This window comes from Lutzomyia longipalpis, chromosome 3 (genome assembly GCF_024334085.1).
Source record: "Lutzomyia longipalpis isolate SR_M1_2022 chromosome 3, ASM2433408v1".
NCBI classification, from domain to species: Eukaryota; Metazoa; Arthropoda; class Insecta; order Diptera; family Psychodidae; genus Lutzomyia; species Lutzomyia longipalpis.
Window position 1 is genome coordinate 19736575 of NC_074709.1, and position 23015 is coordinate 19759589.

The 23015-nt window shown below is 34.7% G+C and overlaps 1 protein-coding gene across 1 annotated transcript in view; it reads right to left on the bottom strand.

The window, feature by feature from the left end:
• LOC129792514 (uncharacterized) overlaps positions 1-23015 on the bottom strand; it is a 48572-nt gene that overhangs the window by 15590 nt on the left and 9967 nt on the right. The window contains exons 3-6 of the mRNA XM_055831614.1: positions 11458-11613; positions 9475-9582; positions 5750-5828; positions 1132-1149 (exon numbers count right to left, since the gene is read on the bottom strand). Of these exons, the coding sequence (XP_055687589.1) occupies positions 1132-1149; positions 5750-5828; positions 9475-9582; positions 11458-11602 (350 nt within the window). The 5' untranslated portion in view covers positions 11603-11613. The remainder of the gene's footprint in view (positions 1-1131; positions 1150-5749; positions 5829-9474; positions 9583-11457; positions 11614-23015) is intronic.

Sequence of the window (23015 nt, forward strand, 5' to 3'; positions counted from 1 at the left end):
AGAATTGTTTTGGACAGTCAATTGTACCTTGTCTACGCTTACTTTGACATTTTAATTTATCATTTTCTTGCTAATAAAAGCTTTCAAAGGTTACGCAGAGAGTATAGGTATTTTAAACACTCTGGAATGATTAGAATTTTTCTTTTGAAAATTCCGTTTTTTGGCGCTCATTGAATAAATTTTGTTTTGTTTTATTTTATTATATAATTTAACTACTTATATAATTCAGCCAACAAATGCTCAGCCGAAGTATAAGTAATGGAATGAAAAATGATGTCTCTATATTATTCATTCATATTTTTATCCCATAATTCTATCCTTGTATCTACGTATAGGAGACAGTTGCTTCGCCATTTTTTTTAGGAAATTAAACTTTTCTTTTTATGTGCTTTTCAAAAACAAATACTTCAATTTCACACCTTTTAATGAAGTTCAAATGAGATAATGAGTACAGGTAAATATGTAATGTTCATACAGTACATATACACTGTAAGTCAAAATTTTAGTAAACTGCTAGTAAAGTCTGTAGTAATGAAACATTTACTAAAAATTTTAGTAGTTATAACAGAAAATTTTAGTTATGTTGCCTGGAATCACTAAAATCTTTTGGCATCTTTACTAAAATTTCATTTGGCTCTTAATTTTTTAAAGAAATTAACTAAAATTTTTAGTTTTAATGCTCTTTTACTTAAGTTTAGTAGAGGCAATTTAGTCAAATTATTTACTAAAATTTCCAGTAAACACATAATTACTAAAATTCTTTACTTATGTCAACTAGAATTTTAGAATTAATGACTACAATCATTTTTCTTCGTTTACTAAATTTAACTAACTAACTTATGTTTAGACATGCCATTCAAAAATTTAGTTGATACCATTGAATTGACAAATTGTCAAGCCAATTAAATTTTTAGAAAAAAATTAGAATTTTTATTTCTTTTGTATCATTTGATAATCATTATTTCTGTTCAACTTAACTTTGCATAAATTCCTAGAAGAAAGCTTATAATTCATAATAACGTATTTTAACGAAAATTCTCAAAAACACCTTAAGGTGCTCACTTTGTAGCCTTAAATAATTTTGTTCTAAAAATTATTTAAAATATTTTTTTTTACTTATTATTTACTCACCTATCGTAGTAGTAATCCCTGTTGTTTCATCCACACCGCAGCAACAGCAATGAAAAGAGAAGAAAGAGAAAAAGGAGAAAATTAATAATATGAAAATTATTTTCCAATGAATAAAATAATGATAAATGTGTCGCACGCGGGTTAATTTGTATGGTGACATGCTATTAAAATTTAATTGTGAATTTAGGGTCAATTAAAAATTTAACGTCGTCATATGATTTCCAATTTACACCCATTTCCTTCATTCGGCGGAAAGGGGGCCTTTGTGGTGACTGCGAAGAAAATATCGCGCGCATTGGGGGTGGTAATTAAAAATGTTATGAGTGATATAAAATTTTCCATTTGCTCCCCCATTTTCTCTGCTTGTGTTTATTTTTTTTGCTCGCCCCATCCATACGTGCCACCGCCACAACCGTGAAATTCCATTAAGTGCTGCAGTGAATTGTGAGGGAATCTAATGAAATATTAACAATATTGCGTCCCATTGCTGCAAAACTTACACCAACAATGTCAAAGTGACTTTTACAAAAATCCAATAAATAACTCTTTAACCCCCGTGCACAAGTTTATAATGTTGGTATTAGATTTCCCACACTCCCCATTCACATGGTGCAAAGGATTTTTCACGAGTTTTCCACATTTACACTTTTCATGTTGGGTGGGGGGTTGCCATCGTGGGAAATGAAAGAAATCTCATTGCATTCATGGGGAAAGGAAAATGTTTTTCACTGCCACAATAAATTGTACATTGGTCGGGAATCAGAGGCACGGAGAATCCTTTTTTTCTGACCGGAGTGTGATTCAGAAATTAAATTTCTGTACCATCATTTCCTCGGGTAATTTTATTGATTTACTAAATACACCCTCCCACCCCCATGTGGATTTTCCTTTCAATCCACGTGAATAAGATAATTATTGATGATTATCGGATACGATTGTGAAAGAAGAGATCTGTACATAGAATGAATAGACTACGTGCCAGACAGACGGAGATTTTAAATTTCGAAGGAAATCCTGTGAGATTTTCTCGCGCAATTCAACAGCCAATATTGTGCAGGCAGAGAAAATTCGCAATATGTACACATTTTTTTTCAGAGAAAATAAAATAAATAGTGTGAGCCCACAGAAAGTCAGACGGATACATTTTCTTTGGGGATCTTTCGACCGAAATCAATTTTATCTGACAACCCCTGCGCTCCTCCGGGGTAGTCTCTATTATGTGTCGCACCAGAGTCTTCCATATAAATGGATTTTGATGCGGGGAAATTTAATACAACTCCCGCTACACCACGTCTTTTCTTCTATTTTTTTCTTTTACTTTTCTGCACCACCCCCATAAAAGGGTTTAAATGACGTGATGTGTGAATGTCCCTTTGAACGGCCATTAAGTTAAATTTATTTTATGAAGCTCTAGTTAGTGCTTTTCGGACCATTCTCCAGCGCATATTTTATATTCTTCTTTTTATGCCTTTTCAACACGTTTTATTGACGCGAATAGCTTTTCCTTCTGCAACTCTCCACACACCATGCCCTGGGTACGTGCAGCACCCCCAGACTTTGCCCTCCGCAAAGTAAAATGGTGGAGTTTGCAGATAAGGTCGTGGCAATTTTGACTCAATTTTCACTTAAGTGGAAAATTGAGTAACAAACATAAAACGCGCGGAGTTGACATTAAATAACATTTTCAAAAGGGGTGTGGGTAGCTGGTGGTTAATCTAAATCACACCCAAGTCAAAACCCTTAATTTTATAAGAGAGACGTGATTTAATTATTTAGCCTGAATCTCTACTTTGATTTCCATTTGTGGAAAAATTAATTTTAAGGCTTATAATTTAATTTCCTTTATTTTTTTTTAAGGGGAGACCGGACTTAGGACTTAGGATGGAGTGTTTAAGTAAATTAGGGGATATTTTTGTACTGAAACGCGAAAGAAAAATTTAAAAAAGAAGTTTTTATTTAAGAAAGGAGTTTAAGTAACATTTACAGATGCATCTTTCGGATAGAACGCAATTTAAATCTAATCTACAAATAAATTGTAGGTAAATCTAAAACGAATCTTTATTTTAAAGAAGACTAAATTTTGACTATATTGACTTTACGAGGTATAGGCTATAGGTTAGCTTAAACCGTTTAAACCGACTTTAGGCGCTTTAAATCAATCAATCTTACATACTGTGTATCGAAGGTTTTTTTCCCTCTTCATGAGGTCTGTAAATATTTTTTTTTCAAAGTTTAAAATAAGTAATATTACGAAAGAAAATGAATCTATTTTAGATCTAAGTTGTTTTTCTCTAATCTTATTTAATTTCCACCACAAACACGACCCGAGTCCCACAATTTTTTTTAAAAAGGGTTAGGAATGTAATACAGTCCGTCGACAAAAATAATGCAAAAGGGAATTAGAAAAAATATTTTGTTTAAAGAAAATTAAAAAAAAACCTTTTTTCTGTTCACTTTATTTATTTTTCACTTAAAAGCTCATTTATCCCTTTGTCAATTTTTTCAGGATAACCAAAATCGGATAGTTTTCGATTAAAGAGAAAATAGCACTTTCAGCTTAGGGTCGACTGTATCGACTATCAAAAATCAACCCCTTGCCCTATTTCGACTACTCCGAATGATTTGGATGGAACAAAAATTGAAGCTTTCAGAGCTTTTTTTTATTCATCAAAATCGATAAAATTATTAAAAAAAAAAGTTATACATTCCGGAGGCGATGCTGCACCCCTTTTTCGGGGGATTCTTTTGGACTACAGAGGAATGCAATTAAAAGTGGGTGCAAATTGGAAAATTCATTTAGATGCGGGCATGGGGGTGGAATGACTTTAACCATCCTCGCTCAAATGTCAGTTACAGTGACAATTGATACTAATTTTTCGCCCATTGGGGAATGTCGTATGTGGCACGCAGATAGAGAAAGACATTCTCTAAATGGAATTGCGTGGTTGGTAATTCCATTGAAATTTCACCCTGCCATGGGGAATCACACTGTGAAAAGCCCGGGCATGTCAATTTAAATACTTCAATATGTGGATTTGGGGGGAGGGGTTGGGCCAAAGGGGTGGGATCATTTATTTTTATTTTTTGTCAAGTGAAGCATATTAACGGGAGGATGGTCTGTGTGAGTTGTTTACTCAATTGGAGGATATTGAGGAAAAATTCAAGCAGTCAGTTGAACAACGCAATCCTGTCGTTCTTTTTGGAGAACTTCCTCCACAACTCGGTTGGTATTGCACACAACCTCGCACCCATGTTATTCTGGGATTCGGTTGGTTGAATTTTGGGGATGGTTCGTTGGCAAATATTTACTCAGGGATTTGTTCCCGCCATGCGCTAGTGAATGGATCTGAAAATATTTGCTTAAATCTGTTATTTTGCGTGTTCTTTCTCCCACTTTAGTCGTTCTTTTTTTCTGCGTCTCTCCACCCTCTTGACTTTTCTCCCGCACCCTAACACACCGCGTGTATCTATCAGCACCTAAAACTGACTTCCTGCACCACTTTTTCTTCCCACCTACGCAGCCCCTTTTTTTCTCGAGGGGGAGGTTTTCCCTCAACACATCCATTAAACTTTATCGTTTCTCGTACTTCCCAAATCAATCAATTGGTACATAATTCAGTAACTTCTTGATATTTTGCCTCTTCGTTCCTTCTCTCTGGCAAGCATGAGAAGCTCATAATTTTTCAGCTTTTTTTTCACACACTTCCCGCATTTTCTGTGATTGATGCTCAAGAGGAGTCTCAATGTGTTGGAAACATTCTTCTTTTCATCTCCCGCATGTACCCCACACGATTTATTAGTGACGCACTTCTATCGTCCACCGCATTTTTGGCAAAACGTGGTGTGAAATATGTGCAAAACTTATGTCAAAAGTTCATTGTGAGAGATAAAATGGACAAAAAAAACCAAAGGAGAAGTTTGATAAATATTAAGAGTGTTCTGAAGGAGTTTATTCATTTTGAGACTCTAAAATCTTTTTTTGAAAGTTTTCAGGAAGGAAAATATTGTTGAGAATTACAAAACTTTCAACTTGAGTTAAATTGATAGGTATGAAATTTATGAAATTAAAAAAAATATTTATTTTTATGTTATTTGATACGCGATATGTGAAATTGTAATAATATTTTTTATTTGCAATGGAAGAAAGATAGAACGAATTAAGAAAAATTGAAAGAAAATTGCATAAACCACGCCTCCATTGTATGTATGTTATATTCGTTCTTTTTGCATAAAGCATATGCTTTATCGTTTTTGTAGCACTTTTGAAAACTTAACCAGTTAGTCACGTTTGATCAATAATTCCTAGGAACTTTCTATCCATGATTTGAAATATGTTTACGATAGAGCATTAATGCATTTGCTTCTTGCACAAAAACGTAACATGGGGGCATAAATGAGGATTAACTATTAACCGAAATTTTCTAGAAGAACAAAATGGAAAATTAAAAGGAATCTCTCAGCTTCTTTCAAAAGTTTAATAAGACTCTACGTCAATTTTTTTTATATCTTGAGCGTCAAAATGAATAAACTCCTTTTTTTTAAATATTCATTCGGTTCATAATTTTGCACCAAAAAATTTTAAAAAATCCAGCCTTTGATAATCCCATCATCAACTTACCAATCATTTCCTGTTTTAGTAACATTTTGGCGCTTCCTGCCAATCTGATGGGGCTTCGGTTCGGCCACCATGTTAACATCTGCAAAATGTAAAAAAAAAATTTGTCAAAGCATTTCTATTACCTAATATGAAAAGTTTTCAATACTCATATTTTTGCTTTTGTATCTGACAAAACAGTCATTTCAAATATGGTAGTTTTCGTCTATTTCACGTATTGTGGACACAAAGTGAATTGAGTGGAATGATGTTGTGTATGAAACAATATAACTTCAAAAAAAAAAAAACGTTAATAAAATATTTGTGAGTGAAAAAGTTTGTTAGAATAACACTTATTCCAATATTTGTGTGGGATGGATTTAGATTATGTGAAATTGAATAAATTTTTATGAATGCCTGAAAGCTAAAATTCATCCCATTTCTTTTTTTTTAAAGAAGAAAAATATTTTTAATAAAGATTAAAAAACAATAAATTGGTCACAAAATAATTCAAATTGGAAAGCTTTTTTTCGTCAGTTCCATACGAAATAGATTACGAAATTTGTATGTTGCACAGTTGAAAAATTATTATTTTATTAAAAATACAAAAAATATTATTGGTGACGTCATAGTTTAAATTTTGGGGAAAAGTTTGCTGATATTTTCAAACTAATTGTAAGTGGAAAAGTGAAAGTTTCTTTGACGATTTATTTCTTTTATTTAAGTTTTCTCAAAATAGGAAACAAATAAACTTCTTTCATTCTAATAATAAATTAAAATTTATCAAATTTTCCTGAATTAATTAACATGAATATATTTTTGTTTTTTGTTCTTTTTTAATAAAAATCCTTCCCTGTGCAATAGTCAGGAGACGTATGAAATTTTGTGGCAAAAAATCCTCTATTTTATTTTCTGCTTCATCCCCCACAGGTGTATCACTTTTTACTGCAACAGTAAACCCCTATTAGGGGAACACATATTCAAGGGTGAAGCCACACAGTTGAAAATAATTCCCCAAAGTATGCAAAACTATCCGTTGTGGGACCTTCTGCAACTACGAGTGTGGAGTTTATTATTTCATAATAATTTATTTGTCCTGGTGTTTGAGTCTCCGGAGGCAATGTAGCTGCATGAATAGCATATTTTAGTGTCCTATATAAACTGCTGGTGCATATAAAATTTCCTCAAATGGAAAAATTTATGAGATTTTCAACTAAAAATTCATCTCACCTTTAGCTCAAGGTAATCATCACCCATAAAAAAATACACCACAGCTGCCTAATTTTTCCTAATTGTCCCACAAATTAAATAAATAACATAAAAAGAGCCGCAGAATTGGCTGAGGCGATTGAGTAAATTAACTTGTACACCGCTTGACAGTATTTCATCTCATTTTCCTTTTTTTCTTTGCCCTCTCAAAGTAAATACTTAAGATACCATCATGTGGTTTTTGTGCAAAAAAAAGAAGAAAAAAATCAAAAGAGTTTGTTGCATTATATTTTGGGAAATGGCCATGCTGCCAAATTGTCTATCTTGCCTAAAAATATTTCTCTGCCTCGTCATCTTGATCTATAAACAGACACGTGAATAATGCATAGGAAAACACGAATTTCGGGTGTTCACAGCGCTGCTCAAATTCCCAAAAAGCACCACCTTAGGCTACGTGTTTGGGACGAAATTCGTTCATCGCTTTCAATACGTCGGTGGTGTTGTTGTTGGTGTTAGATTCAATTGAGCTATTTGATTTATTTATTTTTTCTAAAACCCAATCTCAAATCCACTCAATTAATCTGATATTGAGACAAGCATGGGATTTGTTTGTGGGATAACCGAACATGGTAAATATGCTTTGGAATTGAAATTGTGAGAAAAACTCTCATTGATGATTCACGGAATTTCTCTGCAAATACATTTCTGTTTGTTGTGGAAATACAGAGAAAAATTATTCTGAATTTGGATTTCTTTCCGATATCTAAGCCTGTCAAGATTTTTAAAAATAGACCTAAGTACTTTAAGTTAGCCCAAAGTTTTTTTCAAACTAGGATTGAATTCAGGCTTTAAAGATTTCAAATTTAGATCAGTTTAAATCGGAGCTGAATACATTTTTGGATGATTTTTCTGAATTTCTGTGTACAAAAATAGCTAGGTGTATAGTTTGATAGTCTTTATGTACTGAAATAGGTAAAATGAATCTAAATTCATTCATGTTGGCGGTCCACATGGGTCAGGAGACCCGAAGACCTTAGGGAGGGGTGGGAGTTAAAAAATAAATAAATATAAAAAAAATAAATTCATTCAGTCCCAGCTTGACCTAATCTTAAAATTTTAAAAGTTTGACCTTAAAAAACCTAGGCATGGCTTTAAAAAAAACTTAGGCCTAGCTTGAAAAAACTAAAGCTTGATTTTAAAAACTTAAATATAACTAAAAAGCCTGGTTTAAGAAAACTTTACCCAAGCTTATTCAGTTTTAATTTAGCTTTAAAGTCATGTCCTAAATGTCTTAAAATCCTGTTTTAAGAATGAAAACTAAACTACTTAAGAAGACTTTAGCAAAATCTTTCCTTTTAGATAAGAATAAAATTCCAATTATTCTACAGATAAAGTATTTCTGATCCGGTAAAAATTTGCCAATAAATTGCAATAGGAATTGGTAACAGATGGCGTTGATCGTAATGAACGAAATCTCCGTAACGGATTTATAGATCTTTGATTTCAAGCTATTTAAGATTTTACCGTCTTTTGCGGTCATTTTTCGAAGTTATAATTATCTGTTTTATTTACATAATTCTTTCCCTGATCATTTTCTGTCCCAAAAATGCCTTTGATACGAGAAAAAAAAGATAAAATTTGTAAATAAACCATCAAATATCTCTATCTGAGGATGCTGCCCCTTGCCAGGATTTTTTTCTTCCATAGTCAGATTGTGGAACTGATGCCAAATCCGTTACCACCCTTTTCACTTTCACCCCGAGAAGGATTTTGGTGTTTAGCACGGATAAGGAGACCACAACACAAGTCTTGCATTAACTGCTCCAAAGAATCTCCACCAAGTTATGAACCCTCGGGCTTTAATGCGAATAAAACCCCCATGCAGGGCATGCGAAAGGCATCATGGATCGGATGATGAACATTATCTACTTTTGGGGAGACTTCGGTGGAGGTATACTCCACGTTGAGCCTCCTCTTCAACCGCAAAGCCCATCCAAAATCGCTCAAGTCTCTCGGAAGTTATATATGTTTTTTTTTGCACCCTCCCACCACTTTACTTTCTCCCCTTCGCGCTGAGGCTCTTCTCACACACCGAAAAATGATAATATACTAAAGTGGTGAAGCGTTAAATGTTGCCTTCCCGTGAAATGTTGAAGCACGTTCCCCAATGGGAGCATTTGGGGGTTCTCTCTCCCACTTGTGGGTGGTAAAATTTTAGATATTTCAGCGAGAGCTTTAGCCACATTGTTTACATTATGCAGCATAATGGCAATAATTATCATAAATAAGTATCGCCAGCAATTTTCATTTTGACCTCCAACATTGTCTGTACCTCAAACAAAATGCCATATTAACTGAAAAGGGAGCACCACCGGCACCACCCCTTATATATTGTCATGCTCTGTGTATTGAACCTCTCATCCGAGGGGGCAATGTTATCAGTAAATTCATTGTTGGCCGTAATCTCTTTCACCCCAAAACTCCAGTCCCACATTTCTTCCCGACAAATATTGTTACATATTATGTTGAGCATAATTTACCTAAAGTCTGGCTAAGTACGGTACGACCATCCTCTCCATGGCAGGCATTTCTCGCATCGAAGGGATTTGTGAATTGGACGAAAGCATAGCCCTTGTGCATGGAGATTCCTGCAAAGTGAAACACAACAAACATTGATTAAGAAGAGTTCAATTTACAAGGAAATGTGATTGACATGATGGGGTGAATAGGGTCATTGTTTTCACTCCAGATCGTAGACTTCTATCTTCGGTTGAAAAGCAATTTTCCGAGCTTTTCCTGTACTTTTGCATTATATTAAGAGAACTATACATTATGCTAAAGAAAAGCCTACATATTGAAATTCTTAGTTGAAGCGTTGAAGCATATGCTTCATAGGGGGTATCCGAATTAGCCATTTTCGGTTTACTTAGATGCAACCGCTGCAACTCTCTTAGCACTCAAAAAGTCTTGTAAAAGACGAAGTTAATCCCCAAATTCTTCATGAAAAATGAATCAAAATATTTCACATAAAATAGGGGCGTGGCTTTTATTAATTCTTTGATATTTTAACGCAAAGTTTTCTTATTCTGCTGATTCGAGTGGAGAATCTGTTTGTTTTCTTTAATGTTTTAAGATTCTTTATCGTTTTTTTATAATATTTTTTAGGTTGTTTCATTGATATCATGGGAAGATTAAAATGAATAAACTCCTTTAGAAGAAGTAAAGAATAAGCACTTTTCTTTAAAATTCATTTAAGATTAAAATATTTTTGGTAAAAAAAATTGTCTAAAATCTCTTAACATAATTTTTATTTAAAAAATCCATAAGCATAGAAGCATAATAATATTAAGAGAGCCTTAGCATAAAAATGTCGTGCTCTTTAAACCCTTTTGGAAAATTATCTCCGCATACTACCGAAAACCTACTTTTACACGCTAGAAGGAGCCTCATATGGGGCCGGAAGTAGTGCCATGGTGAAACATCGAAATTCCCCCAAATTATTTATAAACTGTGAATGTGCATTAAAAATTCACAAAATATGCAAAAGAGAATATTGGATGGAAAAGGAGGGATAAAAAGGAGCACCTCAAAAATGGAAATACAATAACGGCCAAATTGATGTTAGAATAAAATATTTCGTGCACCAAATTATTCAAACAATTTATTATGCTGTATATTCCATCTCCGCCATGTACATGAAATTTTCCACCTATAATCCCTTTCTTCCTCCCCATTGAGGCTCTTTCACCGTGAAAACTTCAACCCCCATCACTCCCTTACGACTACGTCGTCCTCTTGCCACCCTTTTGGGGGTGCTGCCTTATACCGCGTGTTTCCGTGATAGTGGAAAATTGTGTGCGAGAGAGTGTGCGGAAGGTTGGTGGAGGCACCAGGCGCCTCCATACGCCTTTCCCGGTGAATATTTCCGAAAAAGATATGAAAACATTTGTATATTTTGCATGTGAGAAGTGTTTTATGCGGGGTTTTATGACCCTCGGAAACACCATGCCACAGCGTCAATGCCGTATAAATGGGCGCAATGTGTGGGGCCGCAGGGGTTCTTTTCGACTCTGGAGTGGGAGAACCGGAACTCCAGCCCCCAAAGGGGGAAGAGGAATGGGGCAATGTGTGGTGCTGAAGTGGGTGGGAAGACTTAAAAGTATGTTAAGTGGAAAAATCGATGCAAGTATCTCACACTTCATCGCCACTTTGTACTTCAACATGCTTCCTCTCTTGATACTTCCACCAGAGGAACCTTCCCTTTTCACCCCTGAGCACCCATTCCTCACCCTTTGAGGCCTTTCTTGTCTGCCTTTCGGGCTTTTTTGGCACTAGACACGGGGGTTGAAAATGATATTCTCTATACTAGCGGGTGCGGTACTCAGAAAAGAGAGAAAGGGTTGGCCCCGGGAGGAGTGGCGTTCCTGTGAGTGAGAATGTTGCACATGGGGTTGCGGGTTGTGGGGGGGAAAGGGAGGGAGAAAAGAAATTGCCATACGGACTAATAAAAGCTTTCCACTTACCGGCTAGTCGACCGTATCGCTGAAACATTCGTTCAACGTCCGTTTTCGAGCACTGAAATGTGTTGAGGTTTCCAACAAAAATCCGAGAATTCACCGCCTGGGGATCCTGGGAGTTGGTTTGGTTGGACAATTTAGACATCTTCATTTTGATGTTTTCTGCAAAAAAAAAAGAAAATGGTCTTTCAGTTAATTTATATATCAAAATAATTTATTTATGATTTACTATATGGTGCAAAATTCAACTTGATATGATTTATATGAGTTTTTAATTCTATTTAATGCCTCTGAAATTTTCATGGGTATTTAAGTGCCTGCAAGAAAGGAGAACAGAGCACGATATACAGAGGTTAGTGACTTCATAAAGGTTCCAAACATCGTCATGTCGTGAGATTAGCGTCTTTTCGGGTAGAAAAATAGACCTTTCAGTGTTGGAACATTTTTATTTTCTGCATAATGTAGAAAATTTAATCTTCAAATTGATAATTTTGTGAATAAACAGAACAATTTTTATATTGCTGAAAGAATTGAATTATTTGCTTAAGAATAAATGATTTTCTTTTAGAATAGAATAATTTACTGATAAAATAAAACAATTTTTTGACAGGATAAATGATTTAAATTAAATTAAACAATAGATCTAAAGAAGTAGTTGAAAATAAAAGAATTTGCTGACAGAATAAAATAAATACTAACAAAATAAAAAAATCTGCTGATAGAAGAAAAAACTTTGCTGAAAGAATAAACGAATCAAATCACATTTAATCACAGAATTAATGAATTTGCTGACAGAATAAGAGCATTTGCTTACAGAGAAAAAGACTTCATTATAGAAGAAATGACTTTGTTTACAGAATAAAAGCTTTGCTTACTTTCTGACAGAATGCTCACAAAATAAAAAAAAATCTGCTGATATAAGAAAAGAATTTGCTGAAAAGAATAAAAAAATGTGCTTGCAGAATAAAAAAGAAAATAAATTTAATTTAGTTCCACAATAAAAGAATTTGCTGATTAATTTAAAGAATTTTTTAAAAGTACAAAATATTCAGTTAGAATTTAAGTTTTTGGTCGCAAAAAGGCAATTCTCTCCCACCATAAAATGAGCGGAAAAGACTTTCTTCATGATCTCCATAAAACCCAAACTCTTTATCAATATAAGAAGGGCCTAAGAGATTCTTAAAATTGGGGATGAACTTTTGTACATTATTTGAATTGATTGTAAAATAAGATTTTGCTTTAGTGAAGTGTAAGAAAATTTGAAGAGCTTCTTCATCCCTCCCAATAGGGCATTACCAGGTATTACGTGAAGACAAACAACTTGTGGGGGTATGGTGGAAGTCATCTGGTCGTAATACCCTTTGCAATGTCAAGAGTGTGAATGCGTCATGACTTTGTGACCTGCGATATTTGTCATGGAGGACGGCAAAATATGAGGGAGACATTTATACATAATAATCCGTGACAGTGACATCATCCAAAATGGGCTGAACCCGCACTTACAGGGGGTTGTGTGTATGCGGGGGAGGTGGCAGCCCCCCCCCCCCGAAAACAGACAGTTAGAATCGGCAAGCATGGGCTTGCAAGGGAATAGTCTCGGGTAATTAATTCCTCGTCATTGCCGTGAGACATGTCACGTTTATGGGCTCATATTTACTTCATCCCAGTCTCATGGAGCTTCGTATACTAGTCTCCATGTGGAATACCCACTCTTCCACATATATAGTTCTCCTCCTACCATGTACGTAAGCATACACAGTATAAGGTAAAGGGGAATTGTACATTGGGATGCATCATTTTCCGGGGCTCTGCTCGCCACCACATTGGGGATTTCAACGGAGAGTTTCCTCTATTTTGTCCCCAAGGGTGTGATATGCCATGAAATCACGTGAGGGGTGAAGGGACCATATTCTTCTTCAAATGGGGACTGATTTAATTATTCGATTCGCCCAATAAACTCACCTCCACCCCCCCCCCCTCATGTTAACCTTTCTCTGGGTGTAAATCACTCCAGTTTCGGTGTCAGCTTTAGTGGAAGAATGACGCTCTAGGGGTGTACTGTGAGTGTTCTGAATGGTGTGATTACCTGGCAGATGTCACATTTAGCATAAAATGTACATTTTGTATTCGGACTTTGTGGCTTAAAACTCAATATCAATGAAAGGTTGAACATGAAATGGATTTTAAAAAGTTCTAAGAATTCCAAGAATTTTCTGCATTTCCCTTTTTTAACAAATAAATGAAAAGTTTGTTTTTATTCATAAAATAGATCATAAAAGGAGCAAAATAGGATAACACTGTTAAACATAGATTTTCATTAATCATAAATGGGAAATTCTGTGACTTCTGCAGATGGAAAATCATACCAATTATTCCTTTATATGTGGCCTTTATATATGATAAATTTATTCACCTGAAAACCAACTCAAAATCTCACGTTAGAGGTGAAAATTGGTAGAACTTTCTGCCACACTAGTAGATTATGCACTAATTCGCGGGGTAAACTGATGAAAATTGAATAGCATTTTCTCGCGCGGGAACTTCATTATTTCACCCATTGTCAGGGATTTCCATATAATAAAGGCGAAAGGCAGGGGGTGGATATACAATGCAATACCAAAACGTTGGAATGCTCTATATATCTATACATACATATATTTTGTGAATCTTTCCAACTCACTCATTTGCAATCCACCCACAGCACACCGGCGGCTTGGGGGTGGATGAGGAGGAAGGCCCTTCTCACTAAAGCAAATACTAAAGATAATTTCTCACCCTCCGTGTTAACAAAGTTTATACAATTTAATAGTGTTAATGCCAGTGGAATGGTTGGCATGCAAATTTATAGCTATATAGCTGCGCATTATGTACATAGATGAGTTGTGTGTATTGTGTTAGTGCAAAACTTGAGGGGAATTTAAAGTTAACAAAATACAATGATGAGGATGTTTGAATGCGAACTTTTTCTCCCATGAAAATCATGGGCCAAGAGCTATATAGTGTTTTGTTCGCAGGGAAAAGATCTATGGGAGGAAAAACGGTGAAGTACTATGAAAGAGTTTATCTTCCCAAAAAAAAACTCTCTTTTTATCCCTTTTCGCGCGACACTCTCAATTCAGAAGTTAAACACTTGGAAATTGGAAATCACATTTTGGAGAAAAAAAATGTGCTTTATGCACTTACCGATAAATTTTCCGGCATAATATGGAGCTTTTGAAAGAGTTTAAAGGAATTGTTTTTTTTTTCCTTTTTTTCCAAAAGAATAAAACATTTTGTTTAATCACATCGAAAAAAAACTTTGGTTGAAATAGCATAAAATGGTCAGCGAAAAGACATTTTAGCCAAATATATTAATTATTTTAACAGATTTTTTGAGCCAAATTGATAAAATTTATTCAATGAAAGGATAAAAAATCCGATCCAATCAAGAAGTTTGAAGTTATTTGATAAAGGATACGATATAGTCAAGAGAAGAGAAACTAATGGGTTAAAGAGCTTAAAATAACTGAATGAAATAGTCAAAAAGCAAAAGTTTCAGTTAAGAGATACTATAGCTGATTAAAGTAGTCGATTTAACAGAACTTTATTTATCAAAATATTAAAAGTTCTTCATTCTTAAGAAAAAAGTTTGACAATTTAATTGTTTAATTAACTAAAGTTTTATTAAGAGTGTAAAACTGTACTACATAGAACATTCTAGTAATTTTTGCCATACCTACCTATAATTTAAAAAAATTTCTAAAGAAAAATTCACCCGTCGAGTCGTTGTGTTTGGAACATATAAATGTTTAGGCAATAAACATGCTGAAAGTTTGCTCTTTTTAGTGACGGGATTTTTATGAATGGACGTAAAAATACCAAATTACTGTAAATATGCAGTTAGTAAATATTTACAGCCTCACCACGCAAGACCAATAAAACAATTTCTCACGTGATTTCTTTTAATTAAGAGCAAAATTTCGTGCTTTGGAAGAAAACTCCGCAAGTTCACTCCGAAAGCTCCTTCGGGGTGAAATGCAACATTTAATCAATTAGAAGTTTTGAAAAAAATCCCCTCTTTTTTTTCAATTCTAATGTCGAATGCATAAAAGTTGTGAGCTTTACGTGAAAGAGAGATTCTGATTTTATTTTTATTTTTCTTCCACATTCAACCAAAGAGTAGGTAGGAATACGTAAAAGTTTTCCACATTTGATTCGCATTTCATGCTCAAGCTCGGAGCTTTTTTTTTGTTCCTCCACGCCGCCCCGAGGAACGTGTCTAACTACTTAATGTTGGGTTGAGCTTAAATGAAATGAGCTTAAACAGGTGTGCAAAAAGTCAATAGAAATTCTCTCATGTTCCACACAGCCTCGGCGGGATTTCGTGGGGAAGTACGCGATGAATTGGAAAGTGCTATAAATCAGCTGGACTCATTCTCATGCGGTGTACGGAAACGACAAAAAGCGCATGAAAGCTCGGTGAATGTAATTATTGTTCATACATGACACTCAAAGCTCAACCCACACCCACAGACCTTTTTTCCCCAACACCCCTATCCACCCATTGTACAACAGAGTGGAGATATTTCACACTGTAACGATGCGTGTTGGAAGCAGCAAAATTGCGACATGGAAAAATGATGAAAAAAATTTTCACCATGAGTGGGAAAATGTGAGAGAAAATTCGCTAAAAAAAATATTTCTACAAAAACTTTCAGTGTTATGCAGCAAGAGGTTTTTAGCTCGTTTTGGGGAGTATTTTGATGTGATTTGACCTTGTTTTTTTTTATTTAAAAAATTGTGTTTATGTTTTGTTTTTATTTTGTGGAGATTTTTGAAAATATTTTGAGTTTCGATTTTGAAAAAATTTATTTGTTTTTTTTTTTACAAAGTATAAAACAACTTTGTCAAGAATCATCAATAAATCATTCAGTACGAATGGTTTGTGCATTATAGAAGATTAAAAAAAAACATAATCGTGACGTTATTATTTACATTTTTAGCGATTTTTTGACGACTGTTTTCAAGTTGATACTGTCTCATAATCCGAATATTCCCTTCAGATAACGCTAACCAAATAACTATTTTCGGCTTGAATTTAGTGCTTCTTTTATCCTCGAGTTTAGTACTTACTTTTTAGACTTCAATTCAGTACCTTTTCAGATTTGATTTGTGTTTTTTAAGCTTGAATTAAAAAAGTTTTTTTTTCTCTCTGATCTAAGCCCTTTAAAGACCAAAAACCAAACAGTTCTTTCCGATTGAATTTAGTACTGTTTTTTTTAAGCTTTTGCTCTTCAATTTGAGTTGTTTTAGGACTAAAAACCAAAAAAAGTTTACTTTTTTTTATTACTCCCACCCCTCCCTAAGGTCTACGGGTCTACTGACCCATGTGAACCGCCAACAAAAGAACGTTTACATTAAGATTGAATTAAGTATTTGTTTAGGCTCTTGCCCTGTAATTTGTCTTTTTATGACGAAAAACTAAGAGAAGTTAATCTGTCGAATATTTTTATTTCTTTTTGCAATAACCACCCCTTTGGTTCTGATTGCTTTCCCAAATACGTAAAAATACGGCTTTAACCGTACAGAAACGAATAAACTCCTTTTTAAAATAGAAAATTCAGTAGATTATTAATAAATATAGTATACTAGTCAACCCGAGCCCCCAATCACGTGTGAGCAAACTCCATTTTAAGCTATAAAAGGGGGGCTATATATTTTTAAAATAAAAAATCCCGTTATCTGACCCTTCAACAGGTAGAAAATGGGAAAAAATCATTTTTTCTGTGGGGGCGCTATAAAGGGGGGAGGGGGCGGAATCCCATATAGCGCTTGCAACTCGTCTTGACCCCCTCTACCCCCATACCAAATTTCATCAAGATCGGCCCAGCCGTTTCGGAGGAGTTCATGTGCCACAGACAGACAGACAGACAAACAAACATTTCAGCTTTATTAAAATATTTGAAAAAATAAATGTCAAATCTGCGCTCACAAATTTGATTTGAATATCTAAATTAAAAATTGTTCAAAAGTAGAATTTGATTTTATAGTTTTATATTACCTACATTTGCTCGATTTCAACAAACACTTAAGGGTGAAACAAAACAAGCACAAGAGCAGGGTAAATTGTAGAATAGGGCAAACGATAAACTTTTGAACTTGTTTGTCTCTTATGGGAAATAAAAGAATTGGAAAAGGGGGTTGGGTACATTGGTCTTTTGAATTGTAGCACCAGGGAAAATTGCAGCAGGTTCATCGTGTGCTCACACCCTGTGCTGTGTAACCCAAAATGTAGTTTAGTAGTGTAGGAAAATAGGATAAAACATCAAGTTTGAGTACTCGGAGTGTGTTAAAGTTTGAAAATTTATGGAGTCAGAGATTGTCTCACTCTGTGAACTCCATCGTGAAGTTTTGTTGTTACCCCCCAAAATGCAAAAACGACTTGGCCTTAATGGGATGAGGGGTGAAGCAACAATTTAATAGAAATTGCAGACAAATTCCCAACGTATTGGAAAAGGTTCTGGTGTGCAGAAAAAAGGACGTTTTTTTTACAAATAGTAGCAGGAAAAGGACAAACTTTCCCATGTTCTCCTTTTTTCTGTTACATCTCCAGCACTCTGTGAGTGGACTCATTTCTTCTTACTTAACTTTTTTCCCCAAACCATCCCTTATTTTTCCAAGGACGACGGAGGAATTATGTATGTATATAGCATTTAAAAATGGAATGAGTAAAAGAAAAAAAATGTCCTTATAGTTGCAGTTTAATGGTGGGCTATGCGAAGGAGGGTATATATGGAATAAACTGTGGGGGGATGGAGAAAAAAATGACGTGCTTTGGGGGGATGGGGGTGGATGTAAATGCAATAAATGTGAGGTGCGGAGAAAAGAGCAAAATCTCTTTTACAAATTTGTTGTGTGCAGCTGCAAACGGGACGAGAGAGGGCTTGTTTGCCAGACGAGACGAGCTATGAAATTCCAAAAAGTGTATTATTTACTTTTAACATCACAAACGAGAGCTTTTTCCGCCATTGAATATATCAGAATATTACATAAGGACGAAAGCACGTTCACATCTCATGGAATTCATCTTCCCCGCACTCGCCCTCCTAATATGTAGAGTTGAGTGAGAAAAGAAAAAAGCTCTGCATTTGCGTCCTTCTCTTTTGTCACTCGCAACTCTCGCGTATTATTCGCTCTAACAGAGCTTTTCTGAATTCTTTCCACTCTTCCATCCACAACTTATAGTGACGAGGTGTATAAATTTTTCATATTTTCGGGAAAGCTCTTTTTTTTGCCCTTCCATCCTTAGATGAGTGGTGGTGGTGGTGGGGGAAATGTGGAAAGCTCTAGCGTGAGTGTAAGTGAGTGCTCCACATCGTATATGCTGTGTAAAGTCATAAAGAAATTAAAATATATCCCCGAATTATATTCCCTTTTGTTGCTGTCAACCATCAAGTTGGTGGAATAAAAGTTATGAGTACTTGAGGAATTTTCATCTAGTGGGAGATTTTAGAAAATAAATTTTCATGAAGCATTTTGCAAAACTATGAAACTCTATTCAAAAGCTCATGAATTTGCTTGTAATGGAATTATATACATACATTGTTTAACAATTATTTTTACGGGAACATTGCGTCTTAAGATGTTTTCAACATTCTGACTCGAGTCTCTTCTATGCATATATGGGAGTTGCCGTGGGTCAAGGAAAGAATTTTAACTTTAAATTTTTTTATTTAAGAATTTGTTTTGCTAGAAACTTTTCAATTTTCACGGGGAAAAATAGAAAAAAATCCGGTAAAGATTATACATAAAATGCTAAAAAAAAACACGAACATTGCCCATTTTTCCCCGTTCAATGTTTCAAAACTTTTACATCAATGTTTCAGAGCGACATACACATCGATGAAACATTGTCACGAATGTTTTAAAACAAGTAAACTGATGAAGAGAACAATAGCTGCTCTTTTTTGCATTTAGTGAGAAATCTTAGCCCGATTTTTAAAATAGTTTTTCCCAGTGAAAATTTCAAAGGTTTTAAACGATTTCTTGTTCTTTTTTTGATTTTCTGAAAGGCAATGCTAGTCAAAATTTGTTCCTCAACCCAAGGCAACTTCCATATATGATTGAATACTCTTCTTTAAATATTCTAGATTTTTTTTTAAATTCTGTAGACAGTTCAATTAGTTCAATAATGAATTAATTAATTTAAAAAAGTGAGAAAATCGACTTTTTTTTAAATGAAAAACGTTACAAAGTTATTGAATCATCTATTTTTCTCCGGAATTAATATTAAATTAATTAAATTTCTGCAGGTATTTTTCCTCAAGCAGATACGTTAAAATATTACAAAAAAGCTCAACTATGTATGACACTTTAATAGCAAAAGTGCGACACTCAAACTAATAAGTTCTCACTGATGACAACTAATTCGTCTAAATTAATCATACTCCCATGACGTTGTAACGAAAAGAAGTAATTGATATCGCAAGTTAATTTTGACAGTGATTGATTAAAATCGACATTATGATGGGCTTCCTCAGGGGTATATGTTTCCATGAATACAACACAGAACTATATTGTATAGAGGTACACCATACATATTCCATTGGGAAGCAAGGAGGCGAAGGGGGGAGGGTAAATTACATTGGATGGCGTAGAATGGATTTTAAAAGAAACTTTGCGAGAATTGCACTTGATGGAGATTGCGATACAAATTTAGCGCCATTTGTATGTATTAAAAAGTCATTCTATGCCACAGTGGAGGCGTCTTAAGTACAAAACTAAGAAAATAAATTAAAGTGGAAACTCAATTAGATGTGGAAGTGATTGTCGCTTGGATATGCGGCCATGTGGGGTGTGTGTGGGGAATTAAATTAAATTGCATTAAATTTTCTAATGTGAAATTCATATATTATGCGTCTCGCAGTGAGTTTTAACCAACTCACTTGTATTGACATAATTACACCATTATATGGATTTTTTTTTCTTTTTCCACACAAAACTTACTTAATTGCACAAACAACTGGATTATAAACTTCCCGCATTGCATGAGAATGTATTTTGCAAAAAGCCAAAATTGCAGTGCAAAAGGGGGTGACGATGTTTCTTTCGACCTTTTTGACTGTGTACATAGCTTTTCCCTTTCTCTCTTTCTATCTGCACTACGCTACATACAATGCACCGCCGAGGGTTGACTCTACGGTGAAAATTATTATGTAGGTAGGTAGGTATGGGAGGTAGTGTTGGAGGGTAGGGGGAGTGGGTGAGAGAGAAAAGTCCTGAAAACTACATTATCATTTTATGATCATGACATAAACACAGTGCACACACCGTACACCAAAATCAGATTTTAACTAGTTGCTTCTCTCGTGGCAAAAGCTCGGGGTCCTCTCTTTTGTCTGCGTTTGGTAGGAGCGGGGGTGGTTTATGAAAATGTGAGGGGTGGGTTCATAACTATGGGGTCGTTTTGTGGAGAATAGATGTGAAAATACAAAATATTATGAATGTGACGGCAAAGGAACAACATAATACAAGGTGAAATGAAATTGCGTTTTCAATTTACAAATTGTTCTACACATATCTTATTTTGGGGGACAAAACACCCTCACAATTCTCCCTGGACCACGTAGTACATATGTATATATAGCTCACGAAATAAGAGCCTAATTGAATTATATTTGCCACAAAATTAATTGTTGAATTATTTTGTAAATCAAACTAAATTAAATGATAATTTATGAAAGAAATTCGTACAAATTGTGGTCAAATGAATGTCTTTTGGAACATTTTTTCTTGCACACCGCACGAACCTCTCAGTATATACAGCATGCAGTGAGCCACAAACTTTGGGGTGTTTTCCATGTACAACATAATACAAATTCAGACAATCTCCATTTGTGCTATTTTGTACCCCTAATATTAAGCAAAAATGATCACAGAGTATGTGAATTTTCACAGTTGCTGAGGGAAATTACAATAAATATTATCACCCTGTGGGATCACGCGTTCCCCCCACATTCACAGATGGTTGCGAAGCAAAGAAAAAATTGCCAATTTAAATTCAATGAAGTACCTAACCACAGAATCTTTGAAGGAAAGAAAATTACTCTCAGCAATTCTTCTTATCTCAACACCGTGTGGTGTGAACTTTTCATTTATCCACCACGTAAATAAAATGTATTCCATCGCGAATCCCATTTACATTCATAGAGAGAGCCAATAAAATAATATTGACAGAGCCCAAGGAGTGCCAATTGTGTGAGCGCTCCTTCGCCGCAATATTTCGTTCAATTTGCGTGGGTGAGTGTGAGGATTGATGATGATATTTCGGTGAGAGATGAAGAAATGTTTAAAACATCAGGATTTTCATCAAATGCAAAAGAAAACCTTGGTACGTTTTTGCACGGTTAGGAGAATCTATAAGATTGTGTTGATTGAGTTTGAAAGAATCCATTTTTGAGCTTTCTGGAGAGCTTTCATTTCCTTTTTGAGATTTCCTTTAAGCAGTTTCACTAATCTACGATCGCAAGGAGCAGGTTTGATCAAATGATTTTTGTTAAGACAATCTGTTGTCTTTTGTTAAGACAATCTATACTAAAGCCATTTTGCAACACCCCCAAGAAGGTGGATAAATCGTACCTAATTTTTTCCGAGAGTTCATTGTTTCATTCATCTAACAACCCAAACATATTTGCAGAGAAATAATCACATTAACAACATTTGTAGATTTTTAAATTTTCCTTTATTTAATACCGCACTTATGGGGGAAACTTGTTATTAAATGACTTTTCCAAAGCTTGGATTTTTTTTTTGGAAACTCATTTTTGTTATCTCGCTCATTACGTACTATTAGCAAAGTACAAAAGTGACCATTTTTCTGTGATTAATAGTTAGATTCTAGTATGAAATACAATTGTTCTATATCTTTTTTTCACAAGCTTTTCTTTCCACATTTTTGTGTATTATGCGTTGAAAATTTGAAGAAACACACAAAAAGCTCCAGAAAATTAAAACAGAAATGAAGCTTTTTTTAATTTGGGAAATAAATGTGAAGAAAACTTGAGGAAAAAATCGTCTAGAAACATTGCCTTTCACATTAGAATCTATCCACCAAAAAAATTTTTTTTTAAAAATAATTTTCGGGGGAAAATTTGAAAATTTCCCTTGCACTGCACAATTTTCCAATAAACAATACAATAGTGCATGTGATAGATTTATCTTCACTAAACTATCACATCTCGGCATCGTGTCAAATTTAATGGAGACAGAGGATTACCGGATTGGTGGTTGCGTCAATAAAGCATCAAGCTACACATGAGAGTTTGCAAGGCATCGTACGGGATTCTGGGTGCAAAACGCATCGTGCTGACGACGCATAAGCATTAATATTATGTGAAATATATTGGGGTATATAATCAATGGTGAATTAAGTGGCACTTGTCAGTCGATTAATCGGTGTTAATTAAATGTGGATGAACGGTAATTGACTAATTCAGCACACACATAGTCACCCTGTGTTGTATATATTTGTGTGTAGGGTAGCGACCCAACATAAATTTATCACGACACACACTCGTACGCGAGTT